The sequence below is a fragment of the Phocoena phocoena genome, chromosome 20 (assembly GCF_963924675.1).
Source record: "Phocoena phocoena chromosome 20, mPhoPho1.1, whole genome shotgun sequence".
In the NCBI taxonomy this organism is placed as follows: Eukaryota; Metazoa; Chordata; class Mammalia; order Artiodactyla; family Phocoenidae; genus Phocoena; species Phocoena phocoena.
In genome coordinates, this window is record NC_089238.1 from 40,006,478 (window position 1) to 40,020,873 (window position 14,396).

Here is a 14,396-nt window from a genome sequence, read left to right on the forward strand (position 1 = left end):
AAACTGGCCTTACTCTGTTTAATGCAGTTTATATTAGACTTTCTGAAACACACTTGGTACCCAGCCCCTCATTCTGATTCTCAACCCCCACTTCCATATTAATAAACTCTCCCAGGGGAGCCCCCCACTCTGAAAACCAGTGGCAGACCCCACCATTCTATGTGAGGACACAAGGCCACACACGGGAGGTGCTGAGAGGAGGGCTGGGCGCCACCCCTGCCTTTAAGTGAGAATTTTTCACACAAAAATCCCCCCCATCAAGAAGTTAAACTGCTTCAAAATAAGATAGTTTCCAAATGCTAAAAAGGCAAGATTTTCTCCCGAAGGAGGTGTCACTTTCTGACCTCCGTACCCTTCTACTCATCTGTCCCCTCTTCAGCCAGCTGCAGGCCTGTTCCCAGCTCTGGACCACTTTGAACTGAGCCTTTGAAAGTTTAAACTGGCTCTTCGCCACCAGACAAGATGCTGAGGCCATCCCCTCGTCCGGAGTTGCCCTGCTCTCTTACTCTCTGCCTTTCCTCCTCCTTCTAGACCCTCTGAAGTCTCACCCTGCTAATGAATCCAAATCCCAGTTCATCTCGCCCTGCCTTTTACCTCTCTTGCACACACAGGAATCATCTTATTTTCCAAACAAAAACCTCAGGACTCACTGTCAATATATGGTACTTGCTGGTCTAATTTCAATGCTTGGACTATTTCATAATTTAAAAGTACAGTAATTTTTTAAAACTTAGGATGTACTTATATATGGTCTGAGACAGCACAGAAAATTGAGACTGGGTAAATTTAGGCTCTATGATCACAGTTACAGGCCTCTGACTATTGCGCTATGCTCTAACAACTTTATTTTCCAAAGAAGTACGACATCACCCTACAAAAGGATTCGGAGCTACTTCCAGGAATGAGGATAAAGAGGCAGTGAGTGATAGCTGTGGGTTGAAGGCCAGAATGCTGCTCTTTCCAGGTCATTTCAACAGCTCAGGGAGCTAAATGGACCATCATGGAAAATAATCAGCTTTGGCAGCCATACAGACCTCAGCCCTTAATGGGGTGGATCACATATGTGCTGCATCTCAGGTAAATCCAGCACTACCTCTAGGATGGAAATAAGCCTCTCTCCAGCATGCAGGTAAGCATGCATTCATTCTACCAGGAGGGAGAAGCATCATGGATTTGGCAGGGCATGTACACTGCCCTTGCCCCCTCTAAGCATCCTATTAAGTGCCATGACCTGGGAAAGGCTCTTAGTACTTTGTAATTAAGAAAAAAGGTCATCAGGGACTTCCCTTGTGGTCGAGTGGTTAAGAATCTGCCTTCCAATGCAGGGGACACAGGTTCAATCCCTGGCTGGGGAACTAAGATCCCACATGCCACAAGGCAACGAAGCCCCGTGCGCCGCAGCTAGAGAGAAGCCCGTGCGCCGCAACAAAAGATCCTGCAGGCCGCAACTAAGATCCGACGCAGCCAAATAAATAAATATTTTTTAAAAAGAAAGAAAAGATAGGGCTTCCCTGGTGGCGCAGTGGTTGAGAGTCCGCCTGCCGATGCAGGGGACACAGGTTCGTACCCCCGTCCGGGAAGATCCCGCATGCCACAGAGCGGCTGGGCCTGTGAGCCATGGCCGCTGAGCCTGCGCGTCCAGAGCCCGTGCTCCGCAACGGAGAGGCCACAACAGTGAGAGGCCCGCGTACCACAAAAAAAAAGAAAGAAAAGATAAAAGGTCATCACAATGATCATTTTGAGGTGTACAGAAATATCAAATCGCTATGCTGTATAACAAGAACTAACGTAGTGTTGTAGGTCAATTATACTTCAACATCAAACTCATAGAAAAAGAGATCAGAATTGGGGTTACCAGAGGTGGCACGTAGGGGAGAGGGGGATGGATGAGGGTGGTCACAAGGTACAAACTTCCAGGTACAAGATAAATAAGTACTAGGGATGTGATGCACAACATGCTGAGTATAATGAACACTGCTGCCGTTATATATGAAAGTTAAGCGAGTAAATCCTAAGAGTTCTTCTCATCACAAGGAAAAAAAGTTTTTTTCTATTTCTTGAATTTTGCATCTATCTGAGATGGTGGATGTTCACCGAACTTACAGTGGTAATCATTTCATGATGTATGTAAATCAAATCATTATGCTGCACACCGTACACTTACACAGCGTCTATGTCACATATATCTCAATAAAACTGGAAGAGAAAAAAGAATTTTTTTTAAAAAATAAAGAAAGAACAAAGGTTTCCAGGGCTATCAAGAAAGAAATTTTTTTTTTTTTAAATTTTGGCTGCACCAGGTCTTACGGTATGCAGGATCTTTTAGCTGCTGCATGTGAACTCTTAGTTGCGGCATGTGGGATCTAGTTCCCTGACCAAGGATTGAACCCAGGTCCCCTGCATTGGGGGCATGGAGTCTTAGCCACTGGACCACCAGGGAAGTCCCAAGAAAAAATTAATTTGGCCCTATGACCCAGGAGGAGTCCTGAAGGTCTTACTGAACTCAGCATTTCCCAGTGGTAAGTTCTTGTGGGTAAGCACACTGTTAACTTGGGATAAAGTGAGACCTTCACGTATGTTGTAGGACCAAGTCCATATATTTTTTTTAATGTTCAGAAATGTAATGATATTGCCCTTTGATCTAGTAATAGCACTCCCTGAAATTTAACAAAAAATAGTCACAGCTCAAAAGAAGAATGAAGGACATTTACTGAAGGATCCTTCCTAATAGCAAAATATTGGAAACCATGATCAGGGGATCTTATGCAGCCTTTGGAAGGGAAAAATTCCAAAGTGCTTTTCATTCGACTAAGATTTTTTCCCTAATTTCCTTTAATGTTACAATGGTTTTTTAATTGAGATATAACTGGAATATAACATTACATTAGTTTCAGGTGTACAACATAATGATTCAGTATTTCTATATATTAATATTTGTATCAATGATATACACATTATCACCACAATAAGTCTTATTTAACATGCGTCACCATATATAGTTTAAAAAAATTTTTTTCTTGTGATGAGAGCTTATCAGATCTATTCTCTTAGCAACTTTCAATTACAAATGCAATACAGTATTATTAACTATAGTAGCCAGCCCTATAGGGTAGATTCCTTTCAAATGGGAGAAATTTTTTCATTAGCATCAACAAATTTATTAAGCACCCACAATTGTGCAGAAGGTTTCTTTTTAAAAAAAAAAAAAAACAGGAAAATAGATTGAAAAAACTTTTAAGCTTCAAGTTTCTTCAAGATGTCTGTACTGTATTATCTAACTCATTCTCCCTAAAAGAGCCTCCAAATTACAAAGTAAGAAAGTAATAAAAGGTTAACTAAAGATTATGATTGGTATAATAGCTTTAAGGCTAACCTATACTAAGGTAGAGCTAGTAACAGCTGATGCTTTGGGAATTTTTGAAAAGAAGATATCTGCGTGTGGTATACAATTCAAATACAGTGAAAAATAAATCTCCTTTCCACCCTGACCCTTGGTCACCCAGTTTCCCAATTTGTACCATTCCAGAGATATTCGATAGTGGTAACAGGTTGGTGTGACTTCTATGTGAAAGACACTTTGCTAAGGACTTTGTATGGAAGGCTCACAGGTGCCAGTAACATTCTCATCAGCCCTGATTTACAAATAAGGAGACCTGCTTGTGTCCTGAAGTGAACAAGCAACTGGCCAAAAGTCTCATGGTGATAAGAGACATAAAGTCCATACTCTCAGAGCCCCTCCCCATCCCAGCGCCCAACACACACACACACACCTAAACTCCATGTTCTATCTTCATGTTGTGTTGTTCCCTCTGCCCTCAAAACCAACCCTTCATCATCCCTCTGCCTGGCTAACCTGACTTTCCATATCAATTTTACAATCAGCTTCTCTATCTAAAAAAATCTTGCTGGGATTTTGGGATAATGTTAAACCTACAGATCAATCTGTGGAGAAGCGATACATATTTTTTTTAATTTATTTTTTTAAAGCTTTTATATATTTTTTTAATTTATTTTTGGCTGCATTGGGTCTTCGTTGCTGCATGCGGGCTTTCTCTAGTTGCGGTGAATGGGGGCTACTCTTCGTTGCGGTGTGCGGGCTTCTCACTGTGGTGGCTTCTCTTGTTGCGGAGCACAGGCTCTAGGCGCGTGGGCTCAGTAGTTGCAGCACGCAGGCTCAGTAGTTGTGGCTCACAGGCTCTAGAGCACAGGCTCAGTAGTTGTGGCGCATGGGCTTAGTTGCTCCGCGGCATGTGGGATTTTTCCCGACCAGGGTCAAACACATGTCCCCTGCATTGGTAGGTGGATTCTCAACCACTGCGCCACCAGGGAAGCCCAAGAAGTGATATTTTAATAACTATATTGAATCTTCCAATCCATGAGCACAGTATGTCTGCCCACTTATTTCAGTGGTCTTTGATTTCCTTCTTCGGGGTTTTGTAGTTTTCAGCATGTAGATCCTGTACATGTTTTGTTAGATTTAGCCCTAAGTATTTCATTCTTTTTAGAGCTATCATAACTGATATGGGTTGTTTTTTTTTTTCAATTTCAGTTTCCAATGATTGATTGCTAGGATATAAAAATATGATTGATTTTTGTGTGTTGACCTTGTATGCTACCACCTTGCTGACTCACACATTAGTCCTAGGAGCTTTTTTATAGATTTCCATGGGATGGTCTACATAGACAATCATGCCATCTGCAAATAGGGACAGTTTTTCTTTCTTTCCAGTCTGAATGCCTTCTCTTTATTTTTCTTGCACTGGCTAGCACTTCCAGTAGGATGTGGAAGACAGAAGAGACATGTGGTGAGAACAGACATCACTGCCTTGCTCCCCATCTTGAGGGGAAAGTATTTTCACCACTAAGTATGTTAGCTGTAGATTTCTGGCAGATGCCCTTTTCCAGGTTGAGGCAGTTCCCTTATCTTACTAGTCTTCTTGGCCACATTTATCGTGAATGAATGTTGAATTTTGTCAAAAGTTATTTTCTGCATGCCCTGACATAATCAAGTGCTTTTTGTGCTTTAAACTGTTAGTATGGCGGATTATACCTCCTGATTTTGGAAAACTGAACCAGCCTCTTCTTCCTGGGATAAGTCACAGTGATTGTCCTGTACTATTCCTTTCACATAACATTGCTGGATTCGATTTCCTAGACTTCCTAGTAGTTCGTTGAGGATTTTTGTGCCTGTGTTCATGAGGATGGTGTTCATGAGGATGAGGTCTGAAGCTTTCTTTTCTTGAACCATCTTTGTCTGGTTTTATAAAACAGATGTGTACTAGACACTTTCCTGAGGTCTCGGATGATAATTTTACTATTTTTAATCATCATAAAAACTTAAGAGTGGTTTTAATCTTTGCTTAAATTCTGCTAGAATTTATTTGACTTCAAGTTTTTGACCAGGAAGACAACTCCCAAAGATAACAATCTGCCCAAGGGAAAATGGGACTGTTTTATAAGGAGCCACCTGAAGGTAGAAGTGAGAATCCAATGCAGTGAAACTACTTCACCGGCCATTCTCTGCACGCCCCTGCCCTGCTTCTGTATAGTCCAAGAAAGCCAGAAAAGTGAGGGAAGTGCTCACCAGCATGGGATGGAAAACTGACAGTTTCCATCAAATAAAAGATACTTATCACCCAACCCTGAAATGCAAACGCTCACATCTGTCTTTGAGTTGCCTAAGAAAGCACCTGTCAAACATTAACCGTTTCGTTCTTACAATTCCTAAGATGCTCAGTCATTACCACTCACATTCTACTACGGAGGAAGTCAAGAAACAATGGGGTTAAGAGATTTCAAGGAGATTAGCAGAGCTAAAATTTGAATTTAAACATCACCTATTACCCAACTTTGTTTAAAAAATAGTCCTAGGGCTTCCCTGGTGGCGCAGTGGTTGAGAGATTGCCTGACAATGCAGAGGACGCGGGTTCATGCCCCAGTCTGGGAAGATCCCACATGCCGCGGAGCGGCTGGGCCCGTGAGCCATGGCCATGGCCGCTGAGCCTGCGCTCCGCAATGGGAGAGGCCACCAAAAAAAAAAAAAAAAAAAAAATAGTCCTAAACAAATGCAATGCAATGTCAAAAGGTCAATCAGTCGTGGGAGGGGCTCAAGAAAGGGATCCAGGGACTTCCCTGGTGGTCCAGTGGTTAAGACTCTGAACTCCCACTGCAGGGGACTCAGGTTCGATCCCTGGTTGGGGAACTAAGATCCCACATGCCACGGGGTGCAGCCAAAAAATGAAATAAAATAAATGTAAACAAAAAAGAAAAAAAAAAGAGAAAGGGATCCGAAGCAAAAGAGCTCCTTGAGAGGTGTTTTTGGATCTTAAAAGCTGATTCTGCTCTTGGCTCTTTTGAGAAGGCCTATCCCCTCAAGGCGGAAAGTGGCAGGTCTGCTGGGTGAGGAACAGGAACTGCACACCTAGGAACAGCGCAATGGCCACTGAGAAATCAAAACCCTTGTTAAGTGTATCACTTCAGCACGTAAAAGTCACCCAAAAAGTCACCAGGCTGACCAAAGACCTCAGAAATGTCCTTGGACTCAAGGTCTCCTCTGCTCTGTGGAACAACTCAAAATGATGTGTTCAGGAGGCAGGAAAGAGCACACCACCTGGGTTCAAATCCCAGCTCCACCAACCACTAGCCACGTGACCTTAAACGAGTCATGACCTCGGTGCCTCTAACTTTCTCAACCATAAAATAAAGGTGATAACAGTAGAGTAAGCACTCATTAATGATGCCTGCTGTTGTGATTCAGAAAGTTGTCCCATCTAGGTCCTGTCCTCTTCTGACACTGTCCTAACATCACGGTATAAGCGATAGTACGCCCCACCCCCATCCCAAGAGCAAAATTCTGCTTTCAACCAAGTGCTTTGGAAAAAAAATCAAAACAAAACAATAAACAAAAGGCCCCTGGGCTTCCCTGGTGGCGCAGTGGTTGGGAGTCCGCCTGCCGATGCAGGGGATGCGGGTTCGTGCCCCAGTCCGGGAGGATCCCACATGCCGCGGAGTGGCTGGGCCCGTGAGCCATGGCTGCTGGGCCTGCGCTGCGCAATGGGAGAGGCCACAGCAGTGAGAGGCCCGCGTACCGCAAAAAAAAAAAAAAAAAAAAAGGCCCACATTAACTATTTCATTAAATGATGTCTGAGAGCTAAAAACCAATAAGCGCTCACAGAATCCACATTTAAAAGAAAGAAGGTATTTAAATCAATAGTTTAAACCAACACTTTTCCTACAAAAAGTACATTTATATTGTTTGAAATAACCACAGGAGATACTCTCCCCAACTAAGAAATAGGTATGAGTTTCTTTTCTTTTTTTTGCGGTACGCGGGCCTCTCACTGTTGTGGCCTCTCCCGCTGCGGAGCACAGGCTCCGGACGCGCAGGCTCAGCGGCCATGGCTCACGGGCCCAGCCGCTCTGCGGCACGCGGGACCCTCCCGGACCGGGGCACGAACCCGTGTTCCCTGAATCGGCAGGCGGACTCCCAACCACTGCGCCACCAGGGAAGCCCCGAGTTTCATTTTTAAAACATATAATCTAGGACTTCCCTGGTGGCGCCGTGGTTAAGAATCTGTCTGCCAATGCAGGGGACACGGGTTCAAGCCCACATGCCTCGGGGCAACTAAGGCTGTGCGCCACAACTACTGAGCCTGCGCCCTAGAGACTGCGAGCCACAACTACTGAAGCCCATGCGCCTAGAGCCCGTGCTCGGCAACAAGAGAAGCCACCAGTGAGAAGCCCGTGCACGGCAACAAAGAGGAGCCCCTGCTCACCACAACTAGAGAAAGGCCACACGCAGCAACGAAGACCCAACGCAGCCAAAAATAAATTAATTTTTAAAAAAATATAATCTATGAAAATACATTGATTAATTTCCATAATATTTCAGATTAGTTTTACTATCAAATAGCATTCCATTTAAAATATCGATTTAACTTTTAAATCACCAGGAAGTAAACTATCTTTAATTCAAATATATATAATTATAAAATTATAATTATAAAATATATAATTATAATTTTGGGGTGGCATTTTCACCAAGTTTCTTTAAAGACAGGAAGTATTACTTAGCAACAGTGACAGCTAACGTTTTATTACACACTAAGCGCCTAATAAACTAGGTGCTAATTTCTACATACTACCTCATTCTCTTAATCCTTTCCGAGAGATATAGGCTCATTTTACAGAAAAACCTCAGCCTTGAGGCTGACTATTTACGGTTCTGATAGAGAACTGATTACTAGTACTGTGTAAGGTTTTAACACTAAAATGATACAGAAAGGTAAGTCTCAAACTTTAATGTGCACGAGAATCTCCCGGAGAATCTTGCTGAACTGCAGATTATGATTCAGAAAGTCTGGGGTTAGGCCTCTGATTCTGCATTTCTAATAAGTTCTCAGGTGCTGGCAATGCAGCTGACCACACTTGGAGCAAGGACCTGCAGGTGGCAATAGGCCACAAACCACAAAAAATGTCTCTAAAACCTAAAACGAAAAAGTCAAATTTTTTTCTCAAAAACTTATATTAGAATTAGAACTTACATTAGACATATTTCTTGATGGGATTCTGAGCTTTGTAACATCTTAGAAATATCTTCAGGGACTTCCCTGGTGGTGCAGTGGACAGGACTCCATGCTTCCAAGGCAAGGGGCACGGGTTTGATCCCTGGTAGGAGAAGTAAGATGCCCCACGGCATGGCCAAAAACAAAAAGAAATATCTTCATAACGACTCTTGCCTTCTTTTCCAGTTTAAGTTGAGAGTCCACTGCCTTGAAGTTTTGTGGCGGTTTTTCCCCCTAAAAACCCTGATTTTTTTTTTTTAACAAGGCTGAAAAGCTAAATGCATGGAACTGTTTCACGTTGCCATACCCTTTAAGCAGGTCCCCATCCTTCACTCACCCACACATAACATAACCTCTCGCTGTTTAAATTCTAGAGATTAGACAAAAGACAAGAGTTAGGCGAGATTTTAGGGGCTGGGCCCCAAAGTTCTTCCAGATGAAAAGTAAAGCTGTACAAAAAAAAAAAAAAAAAAGCACCTTATGAAAAGGCAGTGATAAATACCACTGGCTTCCATTTCTGGCTTTAGGTGACAAAATTCCAGCAATGAGGTGATATCTAACATTTTATATAAACTACTGGATTTCATTCTTTTATCAGATCTTTTGAATGGCAAGCTCTATGTACTTTCAAAAGTCCAGAGTAAACAAAACAAGGTATTAACAAGGCCCTAAATTCCACCTGGGCCCAGGTTCCCTCCCATCCTGCTCTTTAATTCACTTCTGATTATCAGTGCTGTACTCAAACATCAGCTAGCTGCCTCTTTTTAAAGGCAGTTATAAACCTCCCCCACTCCTCCATTCACTTTGCTAACAACAATGCCTAACTACAGAACAAATATATCTCTTGGAACATTCCAATTTACCAGATAAGGTCAGTTTAAAATTCTAGAGAGGAATAACCTGCTCCGTTTTGTCTTTCCTGAGAGCCCTTCAAAAACACCCTCCTGCAATCAGCAGAACAAGCCTTTCACCCGAGCGAGAGAGCGAGAGAGCGAGAGAGCGAGAGAGCGAGAGAGCGAGAGAGCGAGAGAGCGAGAGAGCGAGAGAGCGAGAGAGCGAGAGAGCGAGAACAGTCTATGATTCTGCAATTTACAAACACTGAGACCTTTATTTAAAGGATATCCACACATTAAATGATTCCCAAGGAACCTTTATCTATGTACTCAAGCACAAGAAGACCAATGCTTGGGAGAAACAAAATGCACATACATTGCACCTCGGTGCAAATGGCTTCTCTAGATGAGAGGTCGCTGCCAGGCCTCAGAGAAAGGCCTACCTGTGTCAGGGGATATAGGGACAGTTTTTTCCGAACTGGAGTATGCTCTATCCACAGCAGAACTAAGTAACAAACCAAAGAGGCCTGTTAGAAAACCACAAAAGAGGGGCAGAGGGGACAGGCCCCTGCCCTGAACACCCTGAAAGCTAAAAATAAGAATTCTGAGAAATGAGCTCTACCATAGACAAGCCCAAAAGAAAGTTCTCTGTTTCTGTTACCTCCAAAACTGGGTGCCCTCCCATAGTGATTTAACTCTGGGTACCAACTGGGCAATGCCAGCCACCGTGCTGGGGCGGAGGATTCAGGGATGCCAGTTCTACCTTTTGGGCTAATTAGAAAGAATCAAAACCTCTGCAGCTGGGACTTCCCTGGTGGCCAGTGGTTAAGAATCCGCCTGCCAATGCAGGGGACACTGGTTCGAGCCCTGGTCCAGTAAGATCCCACATGCCGTAGAGCAACTAAGCCCGTGCACCACAACTACTGAGCCTGCACTCTAGAGCCCGGGAGCCACAACTATCGAGCCCGCGTGCCACAACTACTGAAGCCCGAGTGCCTGGAGCCCGTGCTCCGCAACAAGAGAAGCCACCGCAATGAGAAGCCCGTGAAAGGCAACAAAGAGTAGCTCCCACTCGCTGCAACTAGAGAAAGCCCCCGTGCAGCAACGAAGACCCAATGCAGCCATAAATAAATAAATAACAAAAAACAAACAAACAAAACCTCTGCAGCATAAACTAGAGACTCTGGGCAGATCTGGGCTCCCCCAATGCATCTAGACTACATGCCTCCATTCAACATTTATTTGAGCGTCTACCATATGCCCAGCACTGTGCTGGGCGCCGGGGAAGAAACCGAGCCACAGTCCCCAGTGGTGGAAGCCGAGACAAACGAGGACCATCCGGAGGAATGGAGGATGTGCGGGCCCCGAACACCTAACACAAGTTGCTATGACCAGCAGTACCCAGGGGACAGCATGACCCCGGCCGGGTTTCGCGCACCACCAAACCCAACAGTGAAAGAGGCTCGCGACAGCGAAGGCTGGAGTGGACAGGAAGGCCCGGGGGCAGGTGTTCAGGTAGAAGGCGCACACCTGAGGCGGCAGGGTCCCCAGGGGAGGCGGGAGGGCGGCACGGGGACCCAGCGAAGGAGAGGGAGCGCAAGGACTGGGGCCATGGGAAGCGAGTGCGCGGTGGAGGCCGGCCGGGCCTGCGCCCCCTGAAGCGGGAGCAGGGAGGGAAGGCGCGCGGCTAGGCCGCCCGCCGGCACCTGGGGCCCCGCCCGGCACCTACCACTTGGGCGACCTTGAGGCAGCCAAACGCGCCGCGCAGGTAGTCCGGGTCGCAGCGCAGGCCAGCCAGCCCGCGGCGCTGGCTCACCGGCTCGGTGGTGGGCTGGTACGGACTGCTGGCGCCCGAGATCATGGAGGTGCTCGAGGCCTCGCCCTCGAAGCCGTCCAGCTCCTCGCCGCTCCGCATGCTGCCGCCCGGCCCGGGCCGCCTTGCGCGACTGGCCTCAGGCGCCCGGAGCTAGCGGGCTCAGCGGGGCCGCCGCATCGCCGCCGCCACCGCCGACTAACTGCCCGCACCGCCGCCGCCGCCGCCGCCTCTGCGCCCGCCGCCCGGCTGCGGCCGCGGCTCGGTCTGCTCGGGCTCGGCTCCCGCCGCCTCGGCAGCGGAAAGGGAGGGAGGCGGGAGCTGGCGGAGAGGGAAGGAGGCGGGAGCCGGCGCGGCCAGCCGGGAGGGGGCGGAGCGAGTGCCCGCCCGCCGGCCGCTCGGCGGCGCTCCGCGTCTCCCGCGGGTGGAGGTGGCTGCCCGCGCTGCGGGGCCTCGGGAGGGCGGGGCGGGGCGGGGCGGGGCGCCAGGGCCTCTGGCTCCGCCCTCACCTGAGTACAAGCGGGGGTCGGGGCCGCAGCTGCGCGCCAGGCGATCACAGCGTGGGAGGGCGAAGGTCGGGGAAAGAGGGGTAGTGGGGAGCAGGGAAAATGGGGGTTGACGGAGGGTCGAGGTGGACCTAGGGGGCACGGAGCTGCTTTCCCAGAGCGCTGCCTCCGTTTCTTCCCTGGAGGAAGTGGGGTCTTCTTCAGGTAGGCCAGGGGACTTATCGGTGAAGACCAAGGTGTGCTGTGCGACCCCCGTGCTGTGAACAGTACGGGGCCCAGGGTGGGCCTGACTTGGACTGTTTGACAAGAGGGGGCTAAGTGTCTCGGCTCCCACACTGGGCAACAAACCAGTACCTAAGTCAGGGACTGAACGGGACAGGGGTGAGAAGTCGGGGTGAGTGAGGTCGCTTAGTACTGGGTCTGTAAGACAGACACGCGGCAATATTTGTGAATAACTCCCAATGTACCCTCTGGATTCACCGGTCTGACCGAGAATGAGAGCTAGCCCACAGCAGACCCTCGGTGACTAACATTAGTTTCCTCTCTTAGCTGAAAAGGTTTTGCAATCTCTGCCTAATCACCAAGGCAGGTTAAACACAGATTTTTGCACTGAAGGGCATTAATTAGGGACCAATTTGCAATTCAAGTGTGAAGGATAATTTTAAGCTTAAGTAAAACACCGACTTTCTAAGAATTGTCCCTTTGGTATTGAACCCTCCCACAACACAAATATCTAGAGCTTACCATGCTTTAGACACTGAGGAAGGCACTTGAAAGTGTTATTCCCATTTTACAGAAGACCAGACTAAGGTTTCAGACTGGTAGTCCCAGGCCACACAATTGGTGAGCAGAGCCCACTCACTTCCAAATTTTTTCACTACACAGTGTTGCCTAGTATATAATTCAGATGGGCTTGTGAACTTAGGAAGTGAGAAGCAGTAAATGTCATAACTCAGGAGATCTCAATTTAAAGGGCTCTCACCTTTTGGTTACCAAAGATGGGAACAACAGTGACTCTAACACTCCATTCAGCCCACAAATATTTATTGGGCACGTACATGCTAAAGAATATGCTAGGACCTGGAGGTTGCCAATGAAAGATAACAAGTTGAATGGTTGGATGCAGACTCTGGCCTCTGCTTTCTCCCCAAATCCCAGTGAAATGACAGTTACGGGGCATTTTTTAAGGGCATAAAACCACAGGGACAAAGAATGGGAAAGGAGACAATGGCAACAAAATGTTGGAAGCAGAAAAGCAAATGGGCAAGTGGTAACTAACTTAGCAGATCCAAGAAAGCTAAACCCTAAGTTGGCACAGGGGAAGGCTGAAATGCAACCTAGGTCATATCACAGGAAAAAAGGCTCAGGAATGGGCAGCACCAAGCACATCTAGAAGTAGGGGGGTGAAAGCAGGAATTAAAAAAAAAAAAAGACCAAATGAAAGTCTTTTTAAGAAGCAGATGGGGAGGGCTTCCCTGGTGGTGCAGTGGTTAAGAATCTGCCTGCCAATGCACGCAACAGGTTCGAACCCTGGTCTGGAAAGATCCCACATGCCACGGAGCAACTAAGCCTGTGAGCCACAAATATTGAGCCTGCACTCTAGAGCCCACGAGCCACACAAGAGAAGCCACCGCAATGAGAAGCCTGCACACTGCAACAAGAGTAGCCCCCGCTCACTGCAACTAGAGAAAGCCCACGCGCAGCAACGAAGACCCAAGGCAGCCAAAAATTAATTAATTAAATTAAAAAAAAAAAAGAAGCAAATGCATCCCTGGATCCCCACCCATGACCATCCCCCAAGACTGGAATCTTTTTTCTCTGGAGAAGGTAAAACAGAGGGTCCCTTAGCTAGGGATCACTAGGCACAGTTGAGGGCAGGAGTACCATACTAAAGATTATATATATTTATGTGTGTGTGTCCTTGGATACTAAATAAAATGAAAACAAAAATTTTTTTTTTTTTTTTTTGCGGTACGTGGGCCTCTCACTGTTGTGGCCTCTCCTGTTGCAGAGCACAGGCTCCGGACGCGCAGGCCCAGCGGCCATGGCTCACAGGCCCAGATGCTCTGCGGCATGCGGGATCTTCCCAGACTGGGGCACAAACCCGTGTCCCCTGCAGCGGCAGGCGAACTCTCTGCCACTGCACCACCAGGGAAGCCCTGCAAAAAGGTTTTTAATTCAATATAAGAGTTAAAGAGAATCTCACAGGAAATAGAACCAAAAGACAAAGAGATGGAAAATGAGAGAAAAGATAAGAATATTAGAGGTATAGTCCAAGAGAATAATAGAATAATAAGACTCTAATAAAGTTAGAACAGAGAATATAGAGGGAAGAAAACAAAAAATAATTTTAAAAAAATTCAGTAACACTTTCCAGAACCAAAGGACATGAGTTTTGGATTTAAAAGACTCACCAGTGCCCAGCACAATGAATGAACATGAATCAGCACCAGGTACACCAGACGACTGGGGGCATAGAGAAGATCCTCAAGGTTCCAGCGAAGAACAGAGCATGCTTCGTTATAAAGGATCAGGAATCAGAAAGGCAACAGACTTTTCCACAGCAGCTTTGGGAATGGAGTAAACCATTCCACATCCTGAGGAAAAATGATCCCCACTTAGAAGTCTGGTTCCAGCTGGAGTATCAATCGGGTATGAGGATTGATGAAGGACTCTTTTG

At 46.5% G+C, this 14,396-nt stretch overlaps 1 protein-coding gene across 1 annotated transcript in view; it reads right to left on the reverse strand.

The window, feature by feature from the left end:
• Window positions 1–11,312, reverse strand: part of CMTM4 (CKLF like MARVEL transmembrane domain containing 4) — a 61,892-nt gene extending 50,580 nt beyond the window's left edge. Inside the window, exon 1 of the mRNA XM_065899499.1 lies at window positions 11,127–11,312. Within this exon, the coding sequence (XP_065755571.1) occupies window positions 11,127–11,312 (186 nt within the window). The remainder of the gene's footprint in view (window positions 1–11,126) is intronic.
• Window positions 11,313–14,396: the final 3,084 nt, after the last annotated feature.